Here is a 22,963-nt window from a genome sequence, read left to right on the forward strand (position 1 = left end):
CCCCCAGCTTCCTCCCAAATAAAGAGACATTGTTCACTAGCATGTTGAAAACACGTGCTTGTCATTCTTAATAAACAACTAGATTAAGAATACATAAGAGAAACAGAGTGGTATCTTTATATGATACACAAGTGTATGTTACAAGAATTCCATCAGGCACAGGAGCCTCAGGTTTAAGGCCTCAATGTTAGGCCAAAAAAAAAAAAAAAAAAAAAAAAACCAAAAACAAACAAACAAAAAAAAAGGTAAAGTTTTTACTTTAACATCTAAAATGTCATTTGTCATAAAGAAGGGTGTAATAGAAATTGTCTTTAATAAATCATAATTGAAGTTCCCCCTCATTTTCCTTCCATTAAGATGCTAGATTTATGTCTGAGCATGAAGAAAGAAAAGGCCATGGCTCGCTCCCCTGTGGTCAGCAATGTCTGCCAGTCATAATGGAAGCCAGCTGGAGAGATCTCTCTGTAGGGTCCATCCATCATTAATTCCATCTTTCTGGAGGAAGGATAAGGGGCCACATTTCTCTTAACAGTCCAAGCCCTTTCCTCAGGCCCCAAACAAAAAAAAGTCAGCCAGCAACTTTCTAGAACATCTGGCTCTCAGGAAACCCAGAGCCCCCATGGGCTGAGGAGTCTGCCACAGCAGGTTTATGAAGATGCACGGGGGCAAAGTTTCCTTTTACATTTTAAACAGAAGCAGTCTGAAAGGCTTCATAACTACACCAATAAAAAAGAAAAGAAAAAAATGGAGGCCTCTTCTTTAGTGTGAAAGTCTGTCCGTTTTTTCCTGGATCGTCTCCCTTGAACCACGGCTGAGGGATCTCAGTGCATGGTGCTTGCATTAGCCACTGCTATGGCCTCCTGAATTTCTCGTATCACCAGGATTCGAGTCAGCATCTGTCCCATCTGCTCTCTGCTGATAGGCTGGACCGAGTACCAGATTGGGCTGTTGGGAGCCACCACCGGCTCCGGCGTCAGGTAAAAGGTGTCATTCCGGCCTTTCACACTCTGAGGGCTGAAGGATATATGGGTGAAAGCTGGGTGAAACCACCATAATCTCAACCCTCCCACCTTGAACCTCCTGGACAAATGCTCTCCAAAAGATAGGAAGTTCTGGAAGGTAGTCACACAGTTCCTCAATTCCATGCAGCCAACACACACTACCTCTAGGACATCCCTTTGGAGTTACTGCAAATGCCACTGACAGGGTGCCTACCTTCTGCTCCTCCCTCACATGCTGCCAGGTGTGATTCTTCTCACTTGGACTCCCAGGGTTCATCTACTTGAGTCCATCCAATCTCACTAGAAACCAACTTCACCACTCAGAAGGTCTGTCTTCAAGAAAACAGCTTATGCTGTTTCCTCTACCTCATCCATTGATAATTTCTCAATTTCCCCAGAGGGACTCTGACTTCTCAGCTTCACTGTGATGCTGGGGGCCTGTACGTGGACTCAAAGCCCCTCAATATTGGGCTGTACTTCTCTTAAATACTTAGCACAAGTTATCCTCTAACAGTTATTCATGCACTGATTCAAGATTTCTCAAAGGGCTACTGTGCGCCAGGCCTGCACTAGGTGCTGATTTTAAAAGAAATGAGTAAGGCCCAAGCGTCTATGTTATGGAGCTTTCAGCTAAGAGGGGAGACAGACAGCAATTAACCATTTACATAAAGACTCAAAATGACAAACAGTAGTAAGTGCTACAGCCTGAGGGAACAGGTTGAGAATCAGGAACTGCTTCCCTGATAAAGCTGTTTTAAGGATGGATAGGAGCTAACTAGCCAAACAGGTGGGTGGTGGTGGCAGAGTTTGCCCAATAGGGAAAAGTCTGTGTAGAGACCTTGTTTTTTGTTTGTTTTGGTGGTGCCCCCAGCATATGGAAGTTTCAATCCCAGGCCAGGGACTGAACCCACACCACAGCAGCACCCCAAGCCACTGCAGTGACAATGCCAAATCCTTAACCTGCTGTGCCACAAACTCACTGTGTAGAGGTCCTGAAGAGGAAAAGCATGATACCCCTACCTTTCAATGGAAAGGAGCCAGTATGTCTAGAGAGCCAAGAGCTATATGAACATGAGGTTAACAAGGGAGAGTGCATGAAAGGCCCTGATGCCACACTAGGATTACTGTCTTTCTCTGTAGCGTAAAAGGAAACCAATGTAGGTTGTAACCTAAGTAACATGATAAGATCTACAATGTAGAAAGATTTTATGGCATTGCTATGAAGATGGTATGTCAAACTGCAGAGGCAAAGGACAGCAAAAGCCAAGGAAAGGAGTTCCCTCCCCCTAGATTGATGATGCTAGTGACAAAAGGTCAAGGCCAGGAAGATGCAGGGCTATGGTCAATATGTGACAGAGACAGTCTACTACCCACCCTCTAACTTCATCCTCTCTACTAGAAAGGGGACCATGTGTAGGCACATGTTTTGGGAAAACCAATAAAGGTGCTTCTGTATTTATCTTTTTGCAAGTGTGTTTTTACTCAGCATGAAACTACAGGATGACACACACACACACACACACACACACACACACACACACTACCCAGTCACAATAAAGCCTCCTCACCATTTAAAGAGGTAGAAATCGTAGAGCTTGATAGGACATCTCAGGGGATTCTCTGGATTTTCCGTTTGTTCTGCATACATGTCATCTGTAACTATAAAACATATCCCACCCACCACCACAGACATGGTATCAGACTACCTTGGCTCAGGCTCAGATTAGGAACCATAGGCTTCTAGCCATCCCAATCGGGAAAAACTGGGAAGGAAAAGGGTATGAGGCATGGGTGGTGGGTATGAAAAGAAAAGACAGCTGTCATTCCTGGGGCATCTCTGTTTCTAGAGTTTCTGGTTGAGAAGAAGGGAATGGAAAATTCCTATCTAGAAAATTCCAATCTTTACATTCAGCACTAGCCCCCACCCCACCTCTACCCCAGGCACAAGGGCAGGGCAGGCCTAGTACACCTGTTTCTGCAACCCCTGCCTTCCTCTTCCCCTACCTTTCTGGCCAGTCTGGTGTATCCCAAGTGCCTTCAGGTACCGAATACTCGTGCTTTTATCCTTAGGATTAGAGGGGTTCTTCTTTGTCTGTCGTAAGACCTTGGAGAAGGCCAGCTTCATGTGCTGGTCCACTGTCTTCAAGAGGAAGTATCTGCACCACAAGTGAAAGCAAGGCAAAGGGAGGGGTGCCAGGAGGAGATGATGACTTACCCTCTGCCATCAGTGCTTCAGAGGAGCTGCTGCCCACAGTCCCAGAATATGGGCAGGCCCACACCCAAATAAACTGTCTAGTGGAGGAGCCACGTAAAGACTGATAGTAGGGATCTGGCAAGGGTGTCTGCCTCATTAGTCACCACACAAAATGTAGCCAGGTGTGACTGAGGGCTTTCAGTAGCCCAAAGGCTCTCAAATATGTCAAAGGAATTCAGAAGTCCATCTGGATAGTTTCTACCCTATTCACTTGGCAGATGCCAGCAATGGCTAAGCACAGAGCCTCTAGAACACTTACTTGGTGTTAAAGAACATGAGGGTGGTCAGCAAGGTGGAAGGGGAGTGAGCCCCAAGCTGCTTGCACTCCCACAGCATCTCCTCAGTCACGTGGCTGGGCAGGACATAGCCTAGGAGGAATAGAGCACTGCTACAACAAGAGGATGGCAGGCAGTCCCTCAAAGGTGCAGGATGGAGGTGTGAGGCACAAGGACCACGCAGGAGAACAAGTTTAACTGAAGAAGTCTTCCTGGGATATGGCAGAAGCATCTGAGAAGCTTGTTAAAACATAAACAATGCGTCCCAACCCAAGTTTCTGAGGTAGGACCTGATAATGTGTGTTTCTAACAAGTTCTTAAGAGCATACTTTGAGAACCACTGCCATATATGATTGCTCTTACCTGACATTAATTCTTCCTCTAATCTCAGGATAATATGGGGTGAAAAGACTGCCCTCAGAGAGACTGAAATGCTCAAAACTATAAATAAACTTCTGTACACATGCATGCTTCTCTGAAAAGAGAGTAAAGAGCTTCCATCATATTTTCAAAGGTGTCCATGCCCAAAAGACTGGTATACATGCCCCTGTTTGCCCTTGTTAAACCTTCTCTCATGTCTTCTATCTCTAGAAAGCAAGTCCATCCTCGCCCCCTCTGGATAAAGAGGAGAATGGTATTAAGATCTATTATAGGTTTTTCCCATTGAGCAGGTTTTATTGTGTTTATAAGCTAACTAAAAAGTGGAAAGGGGCAAAGGGCAGTGGTTTGATCAAGAGCCTTGGGCAAGCAGAACTACACTAAAGGAAGATGACACTTGGGGTGATCACCAGGCCCCCTTCATGTGTTCATTCAACAATCAATATCCAAGTATATGTGTGCCAGGCACTGAGGACATGGTGAAACCAGCAGCAACCAGCATCCTCCCACAGGAGTTTCAGGATTCTCCAGGCAGGCAGTGAGGGTGGCACTTCCTAGAAGTAGGGGGGAAAAATTCTGCCCAATACATTCCTTTTCTCTGTTCTTGCCAAAATTGGCCCTGACTCCATGAGTGCATATCCATCTCCTTAGGGCATCAATGCCTCTACTCTTCTATTTCTATGACCCAATGGGAATGAGACAAACTTCCTTGCTCTCAGATATAACTTAAGCAGGATGAGTGACAGAAGATCGCTCACCTCAGGGAAAACCAGCCCTACGAGTCGTGCGGCATACCTTGGCGTGCCCTATTTTCTCCGGGTTCACTCTGCCACCTGGTGTCACTTCCCTTGCTTTAATCACTTTTTTTTTTTCTTTTTAGGGCCATACCCAAGGCATATGGAAGTTCCCAGGCTAGGGGTCGAATCAGAGCTGCGGCTCCCAGCCTATACCACAGCCACAGCAAAGCCAGATTAGAACTGCATCTGCAACTTACACCACGGCTCATGGCAACGCCAGACCCTTTAACCCACTGAGCGAGGTCAGGGACTGAACCTGCATACTCATGGATACTAGTCAGATTCTTAACCCTCTAGGCCACAACGGGAACTCCCTTTAATCACTTAATGACACAACTTAAAGTGAACTTTCATGCCTGAAAACCATAACTCCTGACATGGAAGACAGGAAATACAGTTAGAAATATCATACAAAAGCTTTCATAGTTCTAAAACTGAACTGCAAAACAACAAAATGATCTACTTTGCTTTTTTTTTTTTTTTAATTTTAGAGATGGAGGTGTGGCATATGGAAGTTCCCAGGTTGGGGTCAAATCGGAGCTGGCGCTGCCAGCCTACACCATAGCCACATCAACGCAGGATCTGAGCCTCGTCTGCGATGACCCACACCACAGCTCACAGCAACACGGGATCCTTAACCTACTGAGCGAGGCCAGGGATTGAAACCACTTCCTCATGGATACTAGTTGGGTTCATTACTGCTAAGCCACTACAGGAACTCCCCAAATAATCTATTTTGTATATATATTTTTTAGTTATGCCCACTGAAAGGTCTAGAAACCATGACCAACTCAGGAGCAATAAGCACCCCTACCATCCAGACTGGGCTAATGAAATACCATTTAAGACTGAAAGGAACCAGGCTCTGTGGAGAGAACTGGCCAATTCCACACTGGGACAGAAAATGACAAGGATGAGCCTGGAACATTTTGTCAAACCATAAATCAAGGAAATAGGGTCATGTCAAAGGCACCTAAGAGCCAATTTAAAGAGGTTCCAAATGGCCAAGGATGAGACAAAATCTGTGCATCAGTAAAGATAACAATTGCAATGAATTAAATCATATTAAATGTTTTAGTTCACAATAATTCTTTAAACAAACAAAAATGTAGCTGGGGGAGGCTGGTGAACCAAATCATTACTGTGAAAACTGCTAAACAAAGGAGAACAAACAAGCTCTTATTCTGCCTCTTCTATATAATCTATACTACTAGGAAATCAAAGAGTTGACAAGGGAAAGTTTCTCTTTGTATTTCAGTTAATAATGGAGAAGTAATAACATTAGAATACCACCACTTGCAACTCCTAGTGAATTTATGCAACTACAAATTAACTAAATACAGAGGACAGAAGAATATCTTTAAATTACAGTATGGATATATAATAAGCAAAAATTGAGACTGTGTAATCATTTAAAAGGTTGGTTTTTCCCGTAAGTAAATTGCAAGAAAAACAAAGAGGAAATTAAAGGTTAAAACTAAACGTAAGGTATATCAGCAATTTCAATGTGTAGAACTTATCTGCACCTTGATTCATACAAACAAAATTATGACATTTATGAGACAATTAGAAATCAAACAAAAGACAGATTTTGATGAGATTATGTTTTGTTTTGTTTTTTTGCCTTTTCTAGGGTTGCTCCCTTGGCACATGGAGGTTCCCAGGCTAGGGGTCTAATCGGAGCTGTAGCCGCCGGCCTACGCCAGAGCCACAGCAACTCAGGATCCGAGCCGCGTCTGCGACCTACACCACAGATCACGGCAACACCGGATCCTTAACCCACTGAGCAAAGCCAGAGATTGAACCTGCAACCTCATGGTTCCTAGTTAGATTCGTTAACCACTGCGCCACTATGGGAACTCCAGGACTTGTCTTTTTTAAAAAATATTTTAATATATTACACTTTATTTTATAATACTACAGTTTTTTAAAAAAAATATTTTAATATGTGTTATTGGTGTAGTATTCACCAATAACACATATTAAAATATTTATGGATAAGTATCTGGGATTTACTTCAAAATAACATGGGAAGAAAATCATGGACACGGAGAACAGACTTGCAGTTGCCAGGGTGGGGGGGGTTGGAGTGGGACAGACTGGGAATTTGAGGTTAATAGATGCAAACTATTGCCTTTGGAATGGATAAGCAATGAGATACTGCTGTAGAGCACTGGGAACTGTATCTAGTCACTTATGATGGAACATGATAATGTGAGAAAAAGGAATGTATGTGTGACTGGATCACCTTGCTGTACAGTAGAAAATTGACAGAACACTGTAAACCAGCTATAATGGGAAAAAAAAATCATTAAATAAAAGAGTAATAATACAGGAAAGGAAAAACACAGCAGAGTATATATGAAACATGATTTGCCGTGGACAGTGAGAGGGTACATGGGAATGTCATTAATCTATTCCATTTACTTTGATATGTGCTTTATGTTTGCATAATAAAGTTTTAAAAAGCAAACTCTGTAGAGCCACACATGACTTGAAAATTTGCAAAACACATAGAGTGACTGGGTTCTAATGAGAGCCCCTAAGAAAGGCCTCCCTCCTGCCCTTAACACTTTCTAGCCTCTGTGCTTTGTTCTTTAAAGAACTTAATTACCATACATTAATTTGCTTATCTAGCAGTCTTCCTCTTTTATATTGTAAGCTCCATTTTTTTTTTTCTTTTTTGGCCACCCCATTGCATATGGAGTTCCTGGGCTAGGGATCAGATTCAAGCCACAGTTGGAACCTACACTTCCGTTGTGGCAATGCCAGATCCTTTAACCCACTGTGCCAGGCCAGGGATGGAACCTATGCCCCAGCACCTGAGAGACACCAGTGATCTGCTGTGCCACACCAGGAACTCCTAAGCTCCATTTTGTTCACTACCGAATTATACTTTCTACACCTGGAATTGCCTGGCACATAGTATGTACTGAAAAATTGTTTTAAAAAATAACTGTAAAAGTTAATAAGCATACAACTGAGCACAAATGTTAACTAGACTAGATCATTTCACAATACATACATATTATATCAAATCATTGTTGTATACCTGAAACTAATATAATGTTGTATGTCAATGATACCTTTTTTTTTTCTTTTTGGCTTCACCAGAGGCAGGTGGAAATTCCTGGGCCAGGTATCAAACCTATGGCTGCGCTATAGGTCAGCACCAAAAAAAGTCACCACCAAACACAAAGTCACTTAGATTTTCTCTTATTTTATCTTCCAGGAGTTTTATAGTTTTATGATTTACATTTAGGTCTATTATTCATTTTGAGTTAATTTTGTGAAGGGTGTAAGGTCTCAGTTTAAAATTCATTTTTTTCTTTTCTTTTTGTTTTCTTTAATGGCTGCACCCACGGCATATGGAAATCCCCAAGCCAGGGACTAAATCCAAGCCACAGCAAGTGAAATCCTTTAACCACCTGGACTGGGTTAGGGTCCAAACCCAAACCTCCCAGCAACCAGGTCCACTGCAGTCAGATTCCTAAGCCACTGTGCCACAGCGGGAACTCCCTCATTTCTTTCTTTCTTTTTTTTTTTCCTTTTTTAGGGCCCCACCTGTGGCATATGGAAGTTCCCAGGCTAGGGGTCAATCAGAGCTGCAACTTCTGACCTACACCACAGCTCACAGCAACACTGGATTCTTAACCCACTGAGCAAAGCCAGGGATCAAAGCCACATCCTCATGAATACTTTGTTACCGCTGAGTCACAACAAGAACTCCCCCTCATTTTTTTTTTTTTTGAATGTAGATATCCAGTTGTTCCAGAACCATTAGTTGAAAAGATTATCCTTTCTTCATATAAGTGCCTTTGCTCTTTTGTCAAAGACAAATTGATTATATTTGTGTGGCTCTATTTCTGGACTCTCTATTCTGTTCCACTGATCTATTCTTTCACCAAGAACCTGCACACAACGTTCACAGCAGCTTTATTCATAACTGCCAAAACCTGGAAGCAACCAAAATATCCTTTAATAGGTAAATGGAAAAACGAACTGTGATACACTCATAAAATGGAATATTATTCAGCAATTAAAAAGAAATGAGCTATCAAGACATGGAAAGACACATAGGAAAATTAAATGTATATTGCTAAGTGAAGGAAGTTACTGAAACAAATTAATACTGAATTATTCTAACTATATGACATTCTGGAAAAGGCAAAATATGGAGACGACAAGAAGATCAGAGGTTGCCAAAGATTCAGGAGGAAGGAGAGAAGGATAAAAGGTGGAACACAGGAGATTTTAGGGTAGTGAAACTTCTGTATGATACTGAATTGTGGATATATGTCATTATACATTTGCCAAAATCCACAGAACATACAACACAAGGAGTGAAATGCAATGTAAACTATAGATTTTAGTGAACTCATGTTCTTTGCAACACAACATGCAGTCCAGGTTATCCATGGGTGAAATTTATGTTCTATATATGTAAAATATTAAGATGTAACAAAATTAACCTCCAGATCAAACTGTTCATAATTCTTAATTTTTACAAGGATTCAATTTTAAACAATAAATTTAAATAGGAAAAAAACAGTAAGTAACTACTCTACACTCTGCATGCCCCCACATACTTGCTGGTTCTTGGCACCAGCTGGGTTGTCTGGTGAGCAGTGCCCCTTCCACATCAGGCCAAGCAGCAGAGAGACCAATGCTGGTGCCTAGGATTTATAGCCTTCTTTTACCCACATGCTATCCCAGCCAGCCATACAAGCAGGTGATCCTTTTAAAACCCAGGTGGGAAAGATAGCCAAAGACTAGGAAGATTCTTACCAAGTGGAGTGACTCGGGGCTGAACATCCTTCAGAACTTCATGCAGCCACTCCGTGAATCGAACATAATAAAGATCAGAGAAAATGTCATCAACCCGTCCATTTTCGAAAAGATACTGAAAGAAAAATAACCAATAAAAGGTACTGCTAAGATTGAGGGGAAGCAAGCATTTTTCTACCAGTACCATCACTTCTGCCTACCCATTCCTCCTGATTAACAAACCAACACAGCGGGTCAAAACTGTGCAGAATATGGCACTTTCACAGTACATGTCAGCATGTGAACTGCCTCTCGCCACACTCTTGGTCAGTGGGGCAGATTATGTAAATGCTATTTCACCCAACCAAGGTACTGCCCTGTGGTAGCAAAACACATGATACAGGCTCCAGGTCCAGTCTCTTGTTAGCTTGGTGTAAGTTAAGTAACTCATGTAAGTCTTTTAATTTTGAGGGCTCAGTTTCCTTGTTTATAAAGAAGAGATGACTGTGCCTGCCTTCCAGGACTGAGATAGCATAGAATGAGACAGAGCATGTAAAGCAATTCATCCAGTGCTCTGGGTGATTGGTAAGAAAGAGAAACAAAGCGGGAGATGGGCTTTTCTTGGGGCTAGAAAACAGGATGAGTTCCAACCAGCAAGTGTTCTTCCATTACACTGTGGGCTTCTCCACAACAGCATTCAAATACTGAGAAATCCACCTCTATTCTCCTAAACTGCCAGTCCTAAAATAAGTTTGTTAATCTTCATCTTAGATGTCCTGAAAACCTAACTACAGTTGTATATTCTAGCTAGACGCCTTCAAATAATTATTTTGCATTAATGCAGGGAAAAATGAGAAAACAAGCTATGTCAGCATCATACTTTGTTTTGCATAACTTACTTTTAGTAAACTACATGTTTACTTTAACGAAAAATGTTATATAAATAGTTCATGATTTTAAAAAGAAGGCGCTAATATACCATATATTTTAACAGAAGTTTTCCTAAATAGTGGGATTATGATGATGTTTATTTTCTAAAGTGCATGTGTACACAGTGCCCTGGTGGCTTAGTGGGTTAAGGAATTGGTGTTGTCACTACTGTGGCCCTGTTTACTGCTTTGGCAAGAGTATCCCTGGCCCTTGAACTTCCCACATGCTATGGGCATGGCCAATAAAATAAAATAAAATGGATATGCAGATCTTTTCCAATTTATTTTTTAAATGAAAGCAGATTTATTCAGGGAGATATATACATTCCATAGACAGTGTGTGCATCTCAGAAGGCAAGAGGCCTCCAGTTTTAAAAAAAGTACATTTAAAAACTGATTACAGGAGTTCCCGTTGTGGTTCAGCAGAGATGAATCTGACTAGCATCCATAAAGACACAGGTTCAATCCCTGGCCTTACTCAGTGGGATAGGGATCCGGCGTTGCTGTGGGCTGTGGTGTAGGTCGCAGATGAGGCTTGGATCTGACCTTGCTGTGGCTGTGGTATAGGCCAGTGGCTACAGCTATGATTCGACCTCTAGCCTGGGAGCCTCCATATGCCACCGGTGTGGCCCAAAAAGACAAAAAACAACAACAACAACAACAACAACAAAAACCCTGGTTATGTAGTTTACTATAACCACTTGCTTGCCATTTTACTAATTTGACTGCCCCAAAATAATACCCAATAGGAACACAATTCAAACATGTTCCTATGAGGTTCTGTTTCCTACCTTTTGAATACACAGGAAAATATAGTACAGCACATCTGGGTCATAGGGTTCACCTTCTCCATTTCGAGCTTCCCGTGTCATTAGACACAGCCCATAATTCAACTCGGCCACAGCAGAAGAGATGAGATCTTCCTGGAATCGCAGCAGTTGACGCCCTGCAACACAAGTCCCAAAGGTGAACAGGTGTCCTAGTAACAGCCATCTCTTTACTAGTTGTCCATATCCCTGGAAGGAGTTGCCTATCAGGGTGCAGGAAGCTTCCTTTCCACAATCCTTCCTACTTCACATATCCCCAAGATATTCACGTTATTAGGGCCGAGACATGAAATCAAATACCCAAAATCTACCGAATTAAATATGAAGAAAAAAATGAGGATAATGCTAAGAAAGAGGACCCATGAGTGCACTCACTAGTTCTTATTTCCTCCCCGAAGTCTCTCTGTCCAGATCTGCTAGGTCCACTCCAGAAACTCCTGTGTACAAAATGCCTGGTCTTTGGAAAACCCCACAAATCCTGCTCATTTGTAGCAAGTCAGGCCTGCTGTTGCCCACTTTGAATTCAGCATACTATTTTAAATGGTGCTCCCTAGTCTCCAGAGCCAAGGGACACCATTTTCCTGCCATTCTAGTCCTCCCACTGCTTCAGTAACACTGCATTGTAGACAGAGTCCAACCTCCTTTCCTTTCCAAACACTTACTGCCAATGGGTGCCAGTCTGTTCTGAGCATCCTTCTCTAGCTCAGCGTTCTTGGTCTGTGCCCAGTTTTTCCATACTTCAAGCCCTTCTTCTGGTTTCAGAGAATTTGGAAGTAGAAGTTCTGGGGAAGGCTGTGGCTGTGACTGTGGTTCAACTTCAGCTACTTGAACAGTTTGAGCCTATGAGAAAAACCATTAAATGTGTCAATACTAATTCGCATTAGACCTTTGCCAAAATTGCCAGAAAAATGTTGCTTATAGATCTTTAAATTAAAAAACCTCCTGGAGTAGTTCCCATTGTGATACAGTGGAAATGAATCTGACTAGTATTCATGAGGATATGGGTTTGATCCCTGGCCTCACTCAGTGGGTTGGGGATCCAGCGTTGCTGTAAGCTGTGATGTAGGTCGCAGAGGCATCTCAGATCTGGCATTGTGGTGGTTGTGGTGTAGGCTGGCAGGTGTAGCTCTGATTCAACCCCTAGCCTGGGAACCTCCATATGCCTCGACTGCAGCCCTAAAAAAAATAAAATAAAAAAATTCTTCTTATCTATGGAAAATGAACTAAAGAATAGACATGGAAGCAGGTGCTGGTGGCCTAGAATATGAGGGCAGCCATGAAATGATTTAAGAGATTCTGAAAAATCTGGTGGTAGAAACAACGTGGCTTGTCAACAAACTGGCTGTGAGAATTAATGGAATGCCGACTCAAGGATGACTCTTGGGTTTCTGGCTTAAACAAATGGGTGGATAATGGTATCACTTTCTGAGATGGGATAGTTTTTGACAGTGGTAGATGTGATGCTAATGAAGAACTGAGATATCTTCAACAAACCCAAATAAATAAAAAGTAGCCTGCTAAATGTGTGGGAAGTGTCCTAAGGACAAAGGCATAGTCTAGGCAGAAAGGTCTGTGTGTCAACACGGCACAGGGGCTGCATATGAGTTGAGACATGGGCTCCAGAACCAGACTGTCCAAGATTGAATGGCAACTCTGCTACTTACTAAAGGTAGCTTTGGCTATGTTGTCTAATCTCTCTACGCCTCGGGTTTTTTCATTTGTAAAATGGAGATAATAGTACATACCTCTTAAGGTTGGTGTGAGAATTAAATGAGTTAATATATGTAACACTAAGAACAGTGCCTGACAGAAGGTGTCAGTGATTATCATCTTCTGAAGTATTCATCTAGAGGATTCTGAAAGTAGTGGCAATGGACAGAAATCCCTTAGGGAGAAAAGAGGGTAAGTACTGAGCTCTGAAAAACAACATGTATGGCTCACATAGAGTAGGAGGAGGCACCAGCAAAGTGTGCTGAGAAGGAAAAATAACCAGTGGGGTAGAAAGAAAAGCAGGAGTGTATAAAAACACAGAAGCCCTATGGACAGTTCCAAGAAGGCAAACATGTCTGCTATGCTATGTAGTGCTATAAATGAGATGAAAACACACATCTGTTGGATCTGGCCACAAGGAGGTAGGTCACTGATCATCTTGAAAAGAGAAGGCCCAGCCATGAGTTAAAGAGAAAACTGGTTAGCAAGGTGAGTCAGCCTGTGCAGATAATGTTTTTCAGGCCCCTGGGAATAAAGTGGAGAAAAGGGCAACAGATAGAGGTGGGTGTGAGTTCAAAAGAGGGAGGTTTCATCACAAATCTGACTTTAAGACATGCTATAAAAGAGTTTTCAAAAAGGTATGCCAGGTTAAGGAATACATTAGCTCTCTTTAGGGTACAACTCACATCAAAGCAAAATTATCTTACCATTGGCTATCAATGCTCCAAGGGCAGAGACTAATTCATCTCTGATCCTGAGGACTGAGAACAGAGCCTGAATAGGAGCGCAATGGGATGTTTGTGATGTAAATGGAAAAATTAATCTTTCCTGCATGATGTATTCTTCCCAATTTTTCTGGTAATAATCCTTGACATACATCTCCTTTGCCAAAGGGGAGATGTCCTCTGAAGAACAAGAACACAAGCTTACTAAAACAAACTCCAAAAAAGATTATCTCCCACTGAAAGGCCCAGATGTGCAAATTATAAGCAGAGACCAATAAGCAAGAAGAGTCCTAAACTGCAATTTAGACCATCAGGCCAAGACAGCAGAGAAGCTTGATGCACTCCATCCCTATGAGCAAAAGCTTAGCACAGAGCACCATTACAAGTCTCCCAGGTAGTCTCTCCTACATGCAATCGTTTCTACACAACAGTATTTGATTCTGCTTATTATCATGACTCTTAAGATACTGGAAAAATTTTCTACCACAGATCAGACCACCTCTTCACTTTGTGAAGAAAGCCGTTTTACCCCCTGTACTAACTCCTCTCCCACAGTTCCCCTCCTCTCATGTTAACTCTAGGCTATATTCCTTGTGTCTACCCCAGGCTCTGTATTCATGTTGCTTCATTCTTCCGTCAATCTAAGATATAAACTAGAAGTCAAATGCCACTTTAATCCACATAGATCCTCTGCTATTTTAACCTTGAATGATTTCTGAATTCCCATTTTGTCATTGTGTGTATAGCACACATTGTCATACTTGATTATGTTGCTTTACAAATAATTTAAAGAAATAGAAATCATACATTCTTACTTCCACTAGACTATCTGCTACCTGAAGCAATGACTCTGTCTTGTTCTACTTCTAGACTGATAGCTGGATATTTAACAGTTCCTTAACAAAGTCACCTAAGATTAATATACTGCTGCCTCTATGAAACCACTCAGCTACTGTTTGGTCAATCATTTATGGCATAAGTTTCTGAGTGTGGTCCCTGGTCTAACAATGCTTTGTGCCAGCTGCCTCACACACATTTCCAGATCTCCTTTTGATGAGGCACAGTGCCTTCAGCACCCCCATGAGTCAAGAGGCTCTACAGCCACACTGAACGTCTGCTAGACAAGTGACCAGAAACTTTACAGATTTAAAAGGTAAATCTGTGACAGCCTCGAGATTAATAATTAGGGGAAAAAAAAGAGCCAAGGATTTTTTTTTTTTTTTTTTTGGTCTTTTTAAGGCCACACCCAAGGCACATGGAGCTTTCCAGGCTAGGGGACAAATTGGAGCTGTAGCCACTGGCCTACGCCACAGCCACAGCAATGCCAGATCTGAGCCATGTCTGTGACCTACACCACAGCTCACAGCAATGCAGGATCTTTAACCCTCTGAGCAAGGCCAGGGATTGAACCTGAATCCTCATGGATACTAGTCAGATTCATTTACACTGGGTCATATCTGCCTGCAATTCTTGGAGGATTTCCTGGGAAAACAGGGGGTGACTGTGGTTTGTTGTGGTGGAAAGACACTGGAGGCAAAGATCATGAGAATAATCATCAAGGTGAATTCCTCTAGAGGTGGCCATGTTGGAAAAATTGGGCCCCACCTTTCAGCAAACAGGCTGCCTAAAGACCCAGCAGGCACACAGCCACTTCTAACCACACAGAGACATAGCCCCACCCATCAGAGGGGTAAGAATCAGCTCCACCTACCAGTGGGCAGGCACCAGTCCCTCCCATCAGGAACTCTGCAGAAAACCCCCAAACAAACTTCAGTCACAAAGGGGGCAGACATCAGAGAGGATACAACCCTACTGTTTGCAAAAAGGGGACCACACCAAAAATCTACACAAAATGAAAAGGAAGAATTATGACTCAGATAAGGGAACAAGAAAAAAATCCAGAAAATCAGCTAAGTGATCTGGAGATTATCAACCTCCATGAAAAAGACTTTAGACTGACGATAGTAAAGATGATTCAAGATCTTGGAAATAAACTAGAGGCAAAGATTGATAAATTACAAGAAACAATGAGCAAAGAAATAGAAGATTTAAATATTAAGCAAGCAGAGATGCAAAATACAATAACTGAAATAAAAAATTCACTTGAAGCAACCAACAGCAGAGTATAGGATGCAGAAGAACAAATAAGAGAGGTATAAATCACTGATGTGGAACAGAAAAGAGAAAAAAGATTTAATAGAAATGAAGAAAGTCTTGGAGTTTCCATTATGGCTCAGTGGAAATGAACCCAACTAGTATCCAAGAGGATGAGGGTTCCCTGGCCTCACTCCATGGGTTAAAGATCCAGCATTGCTGTGAGCTATGCTGTAGGTCGCAGATGTGGCTTGGATTCTATGTTTCTGTGGCTGTGGCACAGGCTGGCAGCTGTAGTTCTGATTTAACCCTTAGCCTGGGAACTTCCATATGCTGCAGTTTCAGCCCTAAAAACAAACAAAAAAACCCGACCCCATCAAAAAATGGGCAGAAGACCTAAACAGACATTTCTCCAAAGATGACATACAGATGGCCAAAACACACATGAAAAGATGTTCATCATCACTAATTATTAGAGAAATGCAAATTAAAACTACTATAAGGTACCACCTTACACCAGCCAGAATGGTCATCATCAAAAAGTCTACAAACAAGTGCTAGAGAGTGTGGAGAAAAAGGAACTCTATTACACTGGTGGTGGGAATGTAAATTGGTGCAATCACTGTGGAAAACAGTATGGCAAGTCCTCAGAAAACTAAAAACAGAATTACCATTTGAACCAGCAATCCCACTCCTAGGCATCTATCCAGGGAAAACGTGACTTGAAAAGATACATGTACTCCAATGTTCATTGCAGCACTATATATACAACACCCAAAGACATGGAAGCAACCTAAATGTCCATCAACAAAGAAGTGGATAAAGATGAAGTACATACACACAATGGAATATTACTCAGCCATAAAAAGGAATGAAATAATGGCCTTTACACACGGCCAAAAAACACATGAAAAGATGTTCATGGATGAACCTAAGAATTACCATGCTAAGTGAGGTTTGTCAGACAGTGAGACACAAATGTCATACTCTATCACTTACATGTGGAATCTAAAAAAAGAATACAATGGGAGTTCTTGTTGTGGTGCACCAAAAACGAATCCAACTTAGTGGTTTCGATGAGGTTGAGGGTTCGACCCCTGGCCTCGCTCAGTGGGATAAGGATCCAGTGTTTGCCCTGAGCTGTGGTGTAGGTTGCAGACGCAGCTTGGATCCTGCATTGCTGGGGCTCTGGCGTAGGCCGGCTGCTACAGCTCTGATTGGACCCCTAGCCTGGGAACCTTCATATGCCGAGGGTGCGGCCCTAAAAAAAATCAAAAAGTAAATAAATTAATAAATAAAAATAAAAAATAAAATAAGAAAAGAGTACAATGAACTTATTTGCAAAACAGAAACTCACAAATTTTGAACAATTTATGATTACCAAAGGAGACAGGTTGTGGGTGAGGGATGGGCTGGGGTTTGGGATGAAAATGTAAAATTGTGTTGTGATGATGGTTGTACAATTACAAATATAATAAAATTCATTGAGTTTTTTTTAAAAATAAAAAACAACAAAGATTTTTGACAGTTCTATTTTTGCAACTTTTCTATAAATCTAAAATAATTTCAGGGAGTTCCGGGGTGGTCTAGCGGTTAAGGATTCGATATTGTCATTGCTATGGCACAGGTTCAACCCCTGGCTCAGGGATTGGAACTTCCGCATTCTGCAGCCAAAAAAAAACAAAATTAAAATTAAAAAAAACTTTTATTTCAACTGTGGCACAGTGAGTTAAGAATCCATTGTTGTCTTTGTGGCAGCATAGGTTCAAGTGGGTTAAGGATCTGGCATTGCCACCACTTTGGCGTAGGTTGAAGCTGTGATTTGGATTCAATCCGTGGCCTGGGGAAACTTCCATATACCTTGGTGCAGCCAAAAAAAGAAAAAAAAATTTAAAAGAAACACAACTGTCCTCACAGAAAACTAACCAGGGCTTATCTTAACACCTTTGAGAAGTCCCACTGCATAGATGGCTTATCCAAGACTCACTTTTAAAAAGACCCATCAGGGGAGTTCCCGTTGTAACTCAGCAGTTAACAAACCCGACTAGAATCCATGAGGACGAGGGTTTAAAACCCTTGGCCTCGTTCAACGGGTTAAGGATCTGGCATTGCTGTGAGCTGTGGGATAGGTAACAGGCGAGGCTCGGATCCTGTGTTGCTGTGGCTGTGGTGTAGGCCAGCAGCCACAGCTCTGATTGGACCCCTAGTCTTAGGAACCTCCATATGCCACAGGCGCAGCCCTAAAAGACCAAAAAAAAAAAAAAAAAGCCCATCAGGAGGTCTTTTAGATCTCCTAATTCACCTATGCTGTGTCCACAGGTGATAAAGACAGAATAATTTCAGTCTTTCCATTGTGATGAGTTCATAGCTTGCGTGCTATAACTACAGGGGTTCCGCTAGATCTATTCATTTGTGACTCAGAAAGCAGTTTCTGGGATATGGATGACACTTGGGGTGACCCATTAGTCTCTACCTAGAACTTTACTCTTCCTAAAAAAAGATCACAAAAAAACACCCCAGGTATCTACCCTCAAAGCAGTTAAGGGTCATTTCATTTACTTCCAGGTACCCAGCTAGAACTCCTGCCTGTTGCATAGCTTCACTTGCCACTTCCGGCTCCTCTCCCCTACTCTAACTAAAATACTTAATACTAATTACCAACATCATTCCAGTAAACAAGCCAGAGGTGGCCAGAGGTTTCCAGGCAAGTGCTATGTTGCGTTGGGTCCCGAGGGAGAAGGCTGCCCTACAGGTAAGTCTCACTTACTGAACAAGTAACCTGGAGCTGCTGCTGCTGCTGCTGCTGCTGCTGCTGCGGTGGCGGTGGTGTCTGTTCCTGGGGAGTTTGTTGTTGTGGCTGCTGCTGGGGGTCCCATATATGGACAGTCTGAGCTGTATTCTGGTATGTGCCTGCCACGGCTTGCACAGCCACTGGAATGTGGATGTTGCCATTCATGAACTGTGCTGGAAAGAGAGAGTTTGCAAGGGTCTGCACTACCTCTTCATGGGAGTTTTTCACGACAGATGTGGTGCCCACCATCTTCTCCTTGTCATCCTCCAGCTTTACAGCTGTCAGGGCTGTGGGTGAGCCACTGACATGAACTGCATTGTAGGCTTCCTGGGGAATGGCAATATGGGTAATGCTCTGCTGTTGAGGGTCCCCCCGGGGCTGGGCAGAGTAAACAGGGATGGTCCAAGTTTCTCCCGTAGGGCTAGTTATGGTCCCAGTGGCACTGTATAGGTGGGCACTGTCTACTGTCAGTAAGTCTGGCCTCAAAGACACGTAACTCTGCTGCTGGCCCTGTGGAATGGCCAGCACGGTAGCCACTGGCTGCCCTGAGATGGCATAGGACACAGTGATGGGCATGTCCACTTTGCGCTTCTTCACTGGCTGGAGGACACTGGCCGTGCCAACTCGCCGTTCCCCTTCCCGGGGTGAGCCCTGCTGGGACGGTGGTGGGGAAAGGGCACCCACAGTCTGGATTTGGATCTGCTGACCCCCAGCAAGTGACTGGCCAGCCACCAGCTGAGCCTGGATCTGCTGATGTGGGATGTGCTCCTCTGGGATCTCTGCAGCCTGGATCTGCTGGGCCGCCTGCATGTGCTGCACCTGGATCTGGGCCGCCTGAAGCTGTGAAGGGCTAGGGCTCTGCAGAGATGGGGTCTGGATGGAGGGGGCTGCCGGCTGTGTTGCTTGGCCTTGGATCTGCACCTGGACATGGATGGGCTGCTCTGCAGGCTGGTGAACGGTGAGTTGTGGGGAGAGCTGCTGAGCCGAGACCTGCTGCGGAGACTGTTGTACCTGCACCTGTACCTGCAGGGACAAGATTCACCAGTGAGTGAAGCAGGAAACATTGAGGATCTAGCCCCAAAGTGTAGAAGAGATCTCAGGCAGGAACCCCAGGTAACGTGAAGAGGGGCTGCCATACCCAAGGCTTCTCAAGAAGCCACAATCTCTAAAACCATAGGCAGAATTCTCCAGCATCACACTGCACTCAGTGCAACACAACACCTGAGAGCAAGCAAGACTATCAACTGGAAAACATCAAAACTTTTGCTCATTTCTTTTCTTTTCTTTTTAGGGCTATACCTACAGCATATGGAAGGTCTCAGGCTAGGGGTTGAACAGGAGCTGCAGCTGCTGACCTACACCACAGTCACGGTAATACCAGATCTGAGCCACCTCTGGGATCTACGCTCACGGATCTTCTAACCCACTGAATGAGGCCAGGAATTGAACCCACATCCTCATGGATACTAGTCAAATTCTTAACCCGCTGAGCCACAAAAGGAACTCCATTAACTTTTCTTTTTAAATTCAACCGCTTTTGTTTTTGCATAATGACATAGTAATAATAATTTCTAAATATATGCTTAGTGTATGTTCAAAAAACAGTTTATCCACATGGTTAGTGATAAAAAGTGTGGGGACACTGTTCTAAAGGGCCAGAAAGACAAGCATATTCCACAAGCATTCACTTTCCAACTCAGGATCAAAACCACTCCCATCACAGACAAGTAGTAGTAAACAAGGAGATGAAATTCTTGAAAGCTCTTTTAAAGACATCTCCAACTTTGCTGCCGAAATGCTGGCACTGATGGAGTTCCTTGGTAGCTTAGTGGGTTAACGATTTGGCACTGTCACTGCTATGGCTTGGGTTCAATCCCCAGCCCAGAACTTCCACATGCTGTGGGCGTGGCCAAAAAACAAAATGCAGGCACTGGTGAATGATGGATAAGAGTGCTTATTTAAGATATTTTTGTTTTAATAGAGAAGCCACTGAAAACTCCCATAAGATTCCTGATAATTTAATCTAAGTTACTATATCCTGGACCACACATTTCTGATAGTAATACAGCTCATGTCTTACTGCTGTTACTTCAGTGTACAAAGCAGCAAGAAAAGATGCTACGCGTATTATGTAATTTTAGAAAAGATTTTTCCATCAGACACATACCTAATTTACTCGGAACACATAAAGGAATTAAGAAGGTAGAAAATAAGAAAGCAGATGAATGATTATAAACATCAAAAAAGATAACCAAAGATGGTGCTAGGACAACTGGCTATCCAGATAAAAAGAATTAAGTTCCTAATATCTTACACAAAAAATGGGAGAGGATCTAAACAGACAGTTCTCCCAACAAGATAAGCAAATGGCCAGTAAGCACATGCAAAGTTGCCCAACATCATTATCCATTACGGAAATGCAAATCAAAAGCAAAATAAGATACCACTTGAAACCCACTAGGACAACTGCAATTAAAAAAAATAAATGTTGTATAGAACACTGTAAACCAGCTATAATGAAAAAATAAATAAATAAAAATAAAAAAGATAAATGTTGGAGTTCCTGGTGTGGCACAGTGGGTTAAGAATCCGACTACAGGGCTCAGGCCCCTATGGTTAGGCACGGGTTCAACCCCTGGCCCAGGATCCAGCACTGCCACAGGTAAGACAGAGGTCATAGCTGCAGCTCAGATTCAATCCCTCACACAGGAACTTCCAAATGCCACCATGTGGCCATAAAAAAAACAAAAACAAAAAACAAAAGGATAAATGTTGACAAGGGTAGAAAAACTGAAATCCTCACGTGCTGCTAGTGGGAATGAAAAATTGGTGTAAATGCTTTGGAAAACAGTCTGGCAGTTCATCAAAAAGTTAAACATAGCATAAGAGTTCCCGTTGTGGTACAGCAGAAACAAATCCAACTAGAAACTATGAGGTTGCGGTTTTGATTCCTGGCCTCCATCAGTGGATTAAGGATCTGGCATTGCCATGAGCTGTGGTGTAGGTCGCAGACGTGGCTCGGATCCTGTGTTGCTTTGGCTGTGGTGTAGCCCAGCAGCTGTAGCTCCAATTCGACCCCTAGCCTGGAAAGCTCATATGCTATGGGTACGGCCCTAAAAAGCAAAAAAAAAAAAAGTTAAGCATAGTATATGATAAAGATATGAAAACTGATACAACCTAGCAATTCCAATCCTAGGTACATAACCAAGAGAAATGAAAACTATACTCACATAAAAATTTGGTAATGATTATTAATTACAGCATTGTTTGTAATACCCAAATAGGAGTTCCCATCATGGCTCAATTGAAACAAATGTGACTAGCAACTGTGAGGACGCAGGTTTGATCCACGGCCTTGCTCAGTGGGGTAAGGATCTGGCGTGGCTGTGGTGTAGGCCAATAGCTACAGCTCCGATTTGACCCCTAGCCTGGGAATCTCCATATGTCGCAGATGCGGCCCCAAAAGGCAAAAAGCAATAAAAATAAAAATGAAATCCTCATATGCTGCTAGTGGAATAAAAAATTGGGGTAACTGCTTTGGAAAACAGTCTGGCAATTCATCAAAAAGTTAAACATATGGAGTTCCCGTCGAGGCGGAGTGGTTAACGAATCCGACTAGGAACCATGAGGTTGCGGGTTCGGTCCCTGCCCTTGCTCAGTGGGTTAACGATCCCGCGCTGCCGTGAGCTGTGGTGTAGGTTGCAGACGCGGCTCGGATCCTGCGTTGCTGTGGCTCTGGCGTAGGCCGGTGGCTACAGCTCCGATTCAACCCCTAGCCTGGGAACCTCCATATGCCGAGGGAGCGGCTCAAGAAATAGCAACAACAACAACAACAAAAAGGCAAAAAAAAAAAAGTTAAACATAGCATATGACAAAGATATGAAAAACGATACAACCCAGCAATTCCAATCACAGGTACACAACCAAGAGAAATGGAAACTATACTCATATAAAAACTTCGTCATGAATGTTAATAGCATTATTTATAATACCCAAATAGGAGTTTCCATCTCGGCTCAGTGGAAATGAAATCTGACTAGCATCCATGAGGACACAGGTTTGATCCCTGGCCTCGCTCAGTGGGTTGAGGATCTGGCGTTGCCATGAGCCGTGGTGTAGGTCACAGATAAGGCTCAGATCTGGTGCTACTATGGCTGTTGTGTAGGCCGGCAGCTACAGCTCCGATTTGACCTGTAGCCTGGTAACCTCCATATGCCATGGGTATGGCCCTAAAAAGACAAAAAATAAAATAAAGTAAAATAAAATAAAAACAACCCAAGTACCCATCAATTGATGGATAAATAAAAAGCAGTATTTCCAAACAACAGAATGTTTAGTAAGAAAAAAATAAAAATTTTGTTTGTTTTGGCTGTGCCCAGAACATGTGGAAGTCCCCAGGCCAGCTATCAAACTTG

The 22,963-nt window shown here is 42.8% G+C and overlaps 1 protein-coding gene across 3 annotated transcripts in view; it reads right to left on the reverse strand.

The window, feature by feature from the left end:
• Positions 1-44: 44 nt before the first annotated feature.
• QRICH1 (glutamine rich 1) overlaps positions 45-22,963 on the reverse strand; it is a 49,939-nt gene continuing 27,020 nt past the window's right edge. For all 3 annotated transcript variants that reach the window (XM_047773842.1, XM_047773859.1, XM_047773849.1), the window contains 8 exons: positions 18,525-19,571; positions 11,891-12,068; positions 11,193-11,347; positions 9,494-9,608; positions 3,515-3,623; positions 3,006-3,157; positions 2,570-2,660; positions 45-1,014 (listed from right to left, as the gene is read on the reverse strand). In XM_047773842.1, coding sequence (XP_047629798.1) covers positions 822-1,014; positions 2,570-2,660; positions 3,006-3,157; positions 3,515-3,623; positions 9,494-9,608; positions 11,193-11,347; positions 11,891-12,068; positions 18,525-19,571 — 2,040 coding nt within the window. In that variant the 3' untranslated portion in view covers positions 45-821. The remainder of the gene's footprint in view (positions 1,015-2,569; positions 2,661-3,005; positions 3,158-3,514; positions 3,624-9,493; positions 9,609-11,192; positions 11,348-11,890; positions 12,069-18,524; positions 19,572-22,963) is intronic.

Source organism: Phacochoerus africanus, chromosome 1 (assembly GCF_016906955.1).
Source record: "Phacochoerus africanus isolate WHEZ1 chromosome 1, ROS_Pafr_v1, whole genome shotgun sequence".
Lineage (NCBI taxonomy): Eukaryota > Metazoa > Chordata > Mammalia > Artiodactyla > Suidae > Phacochoerus > Phacochoerus africanus.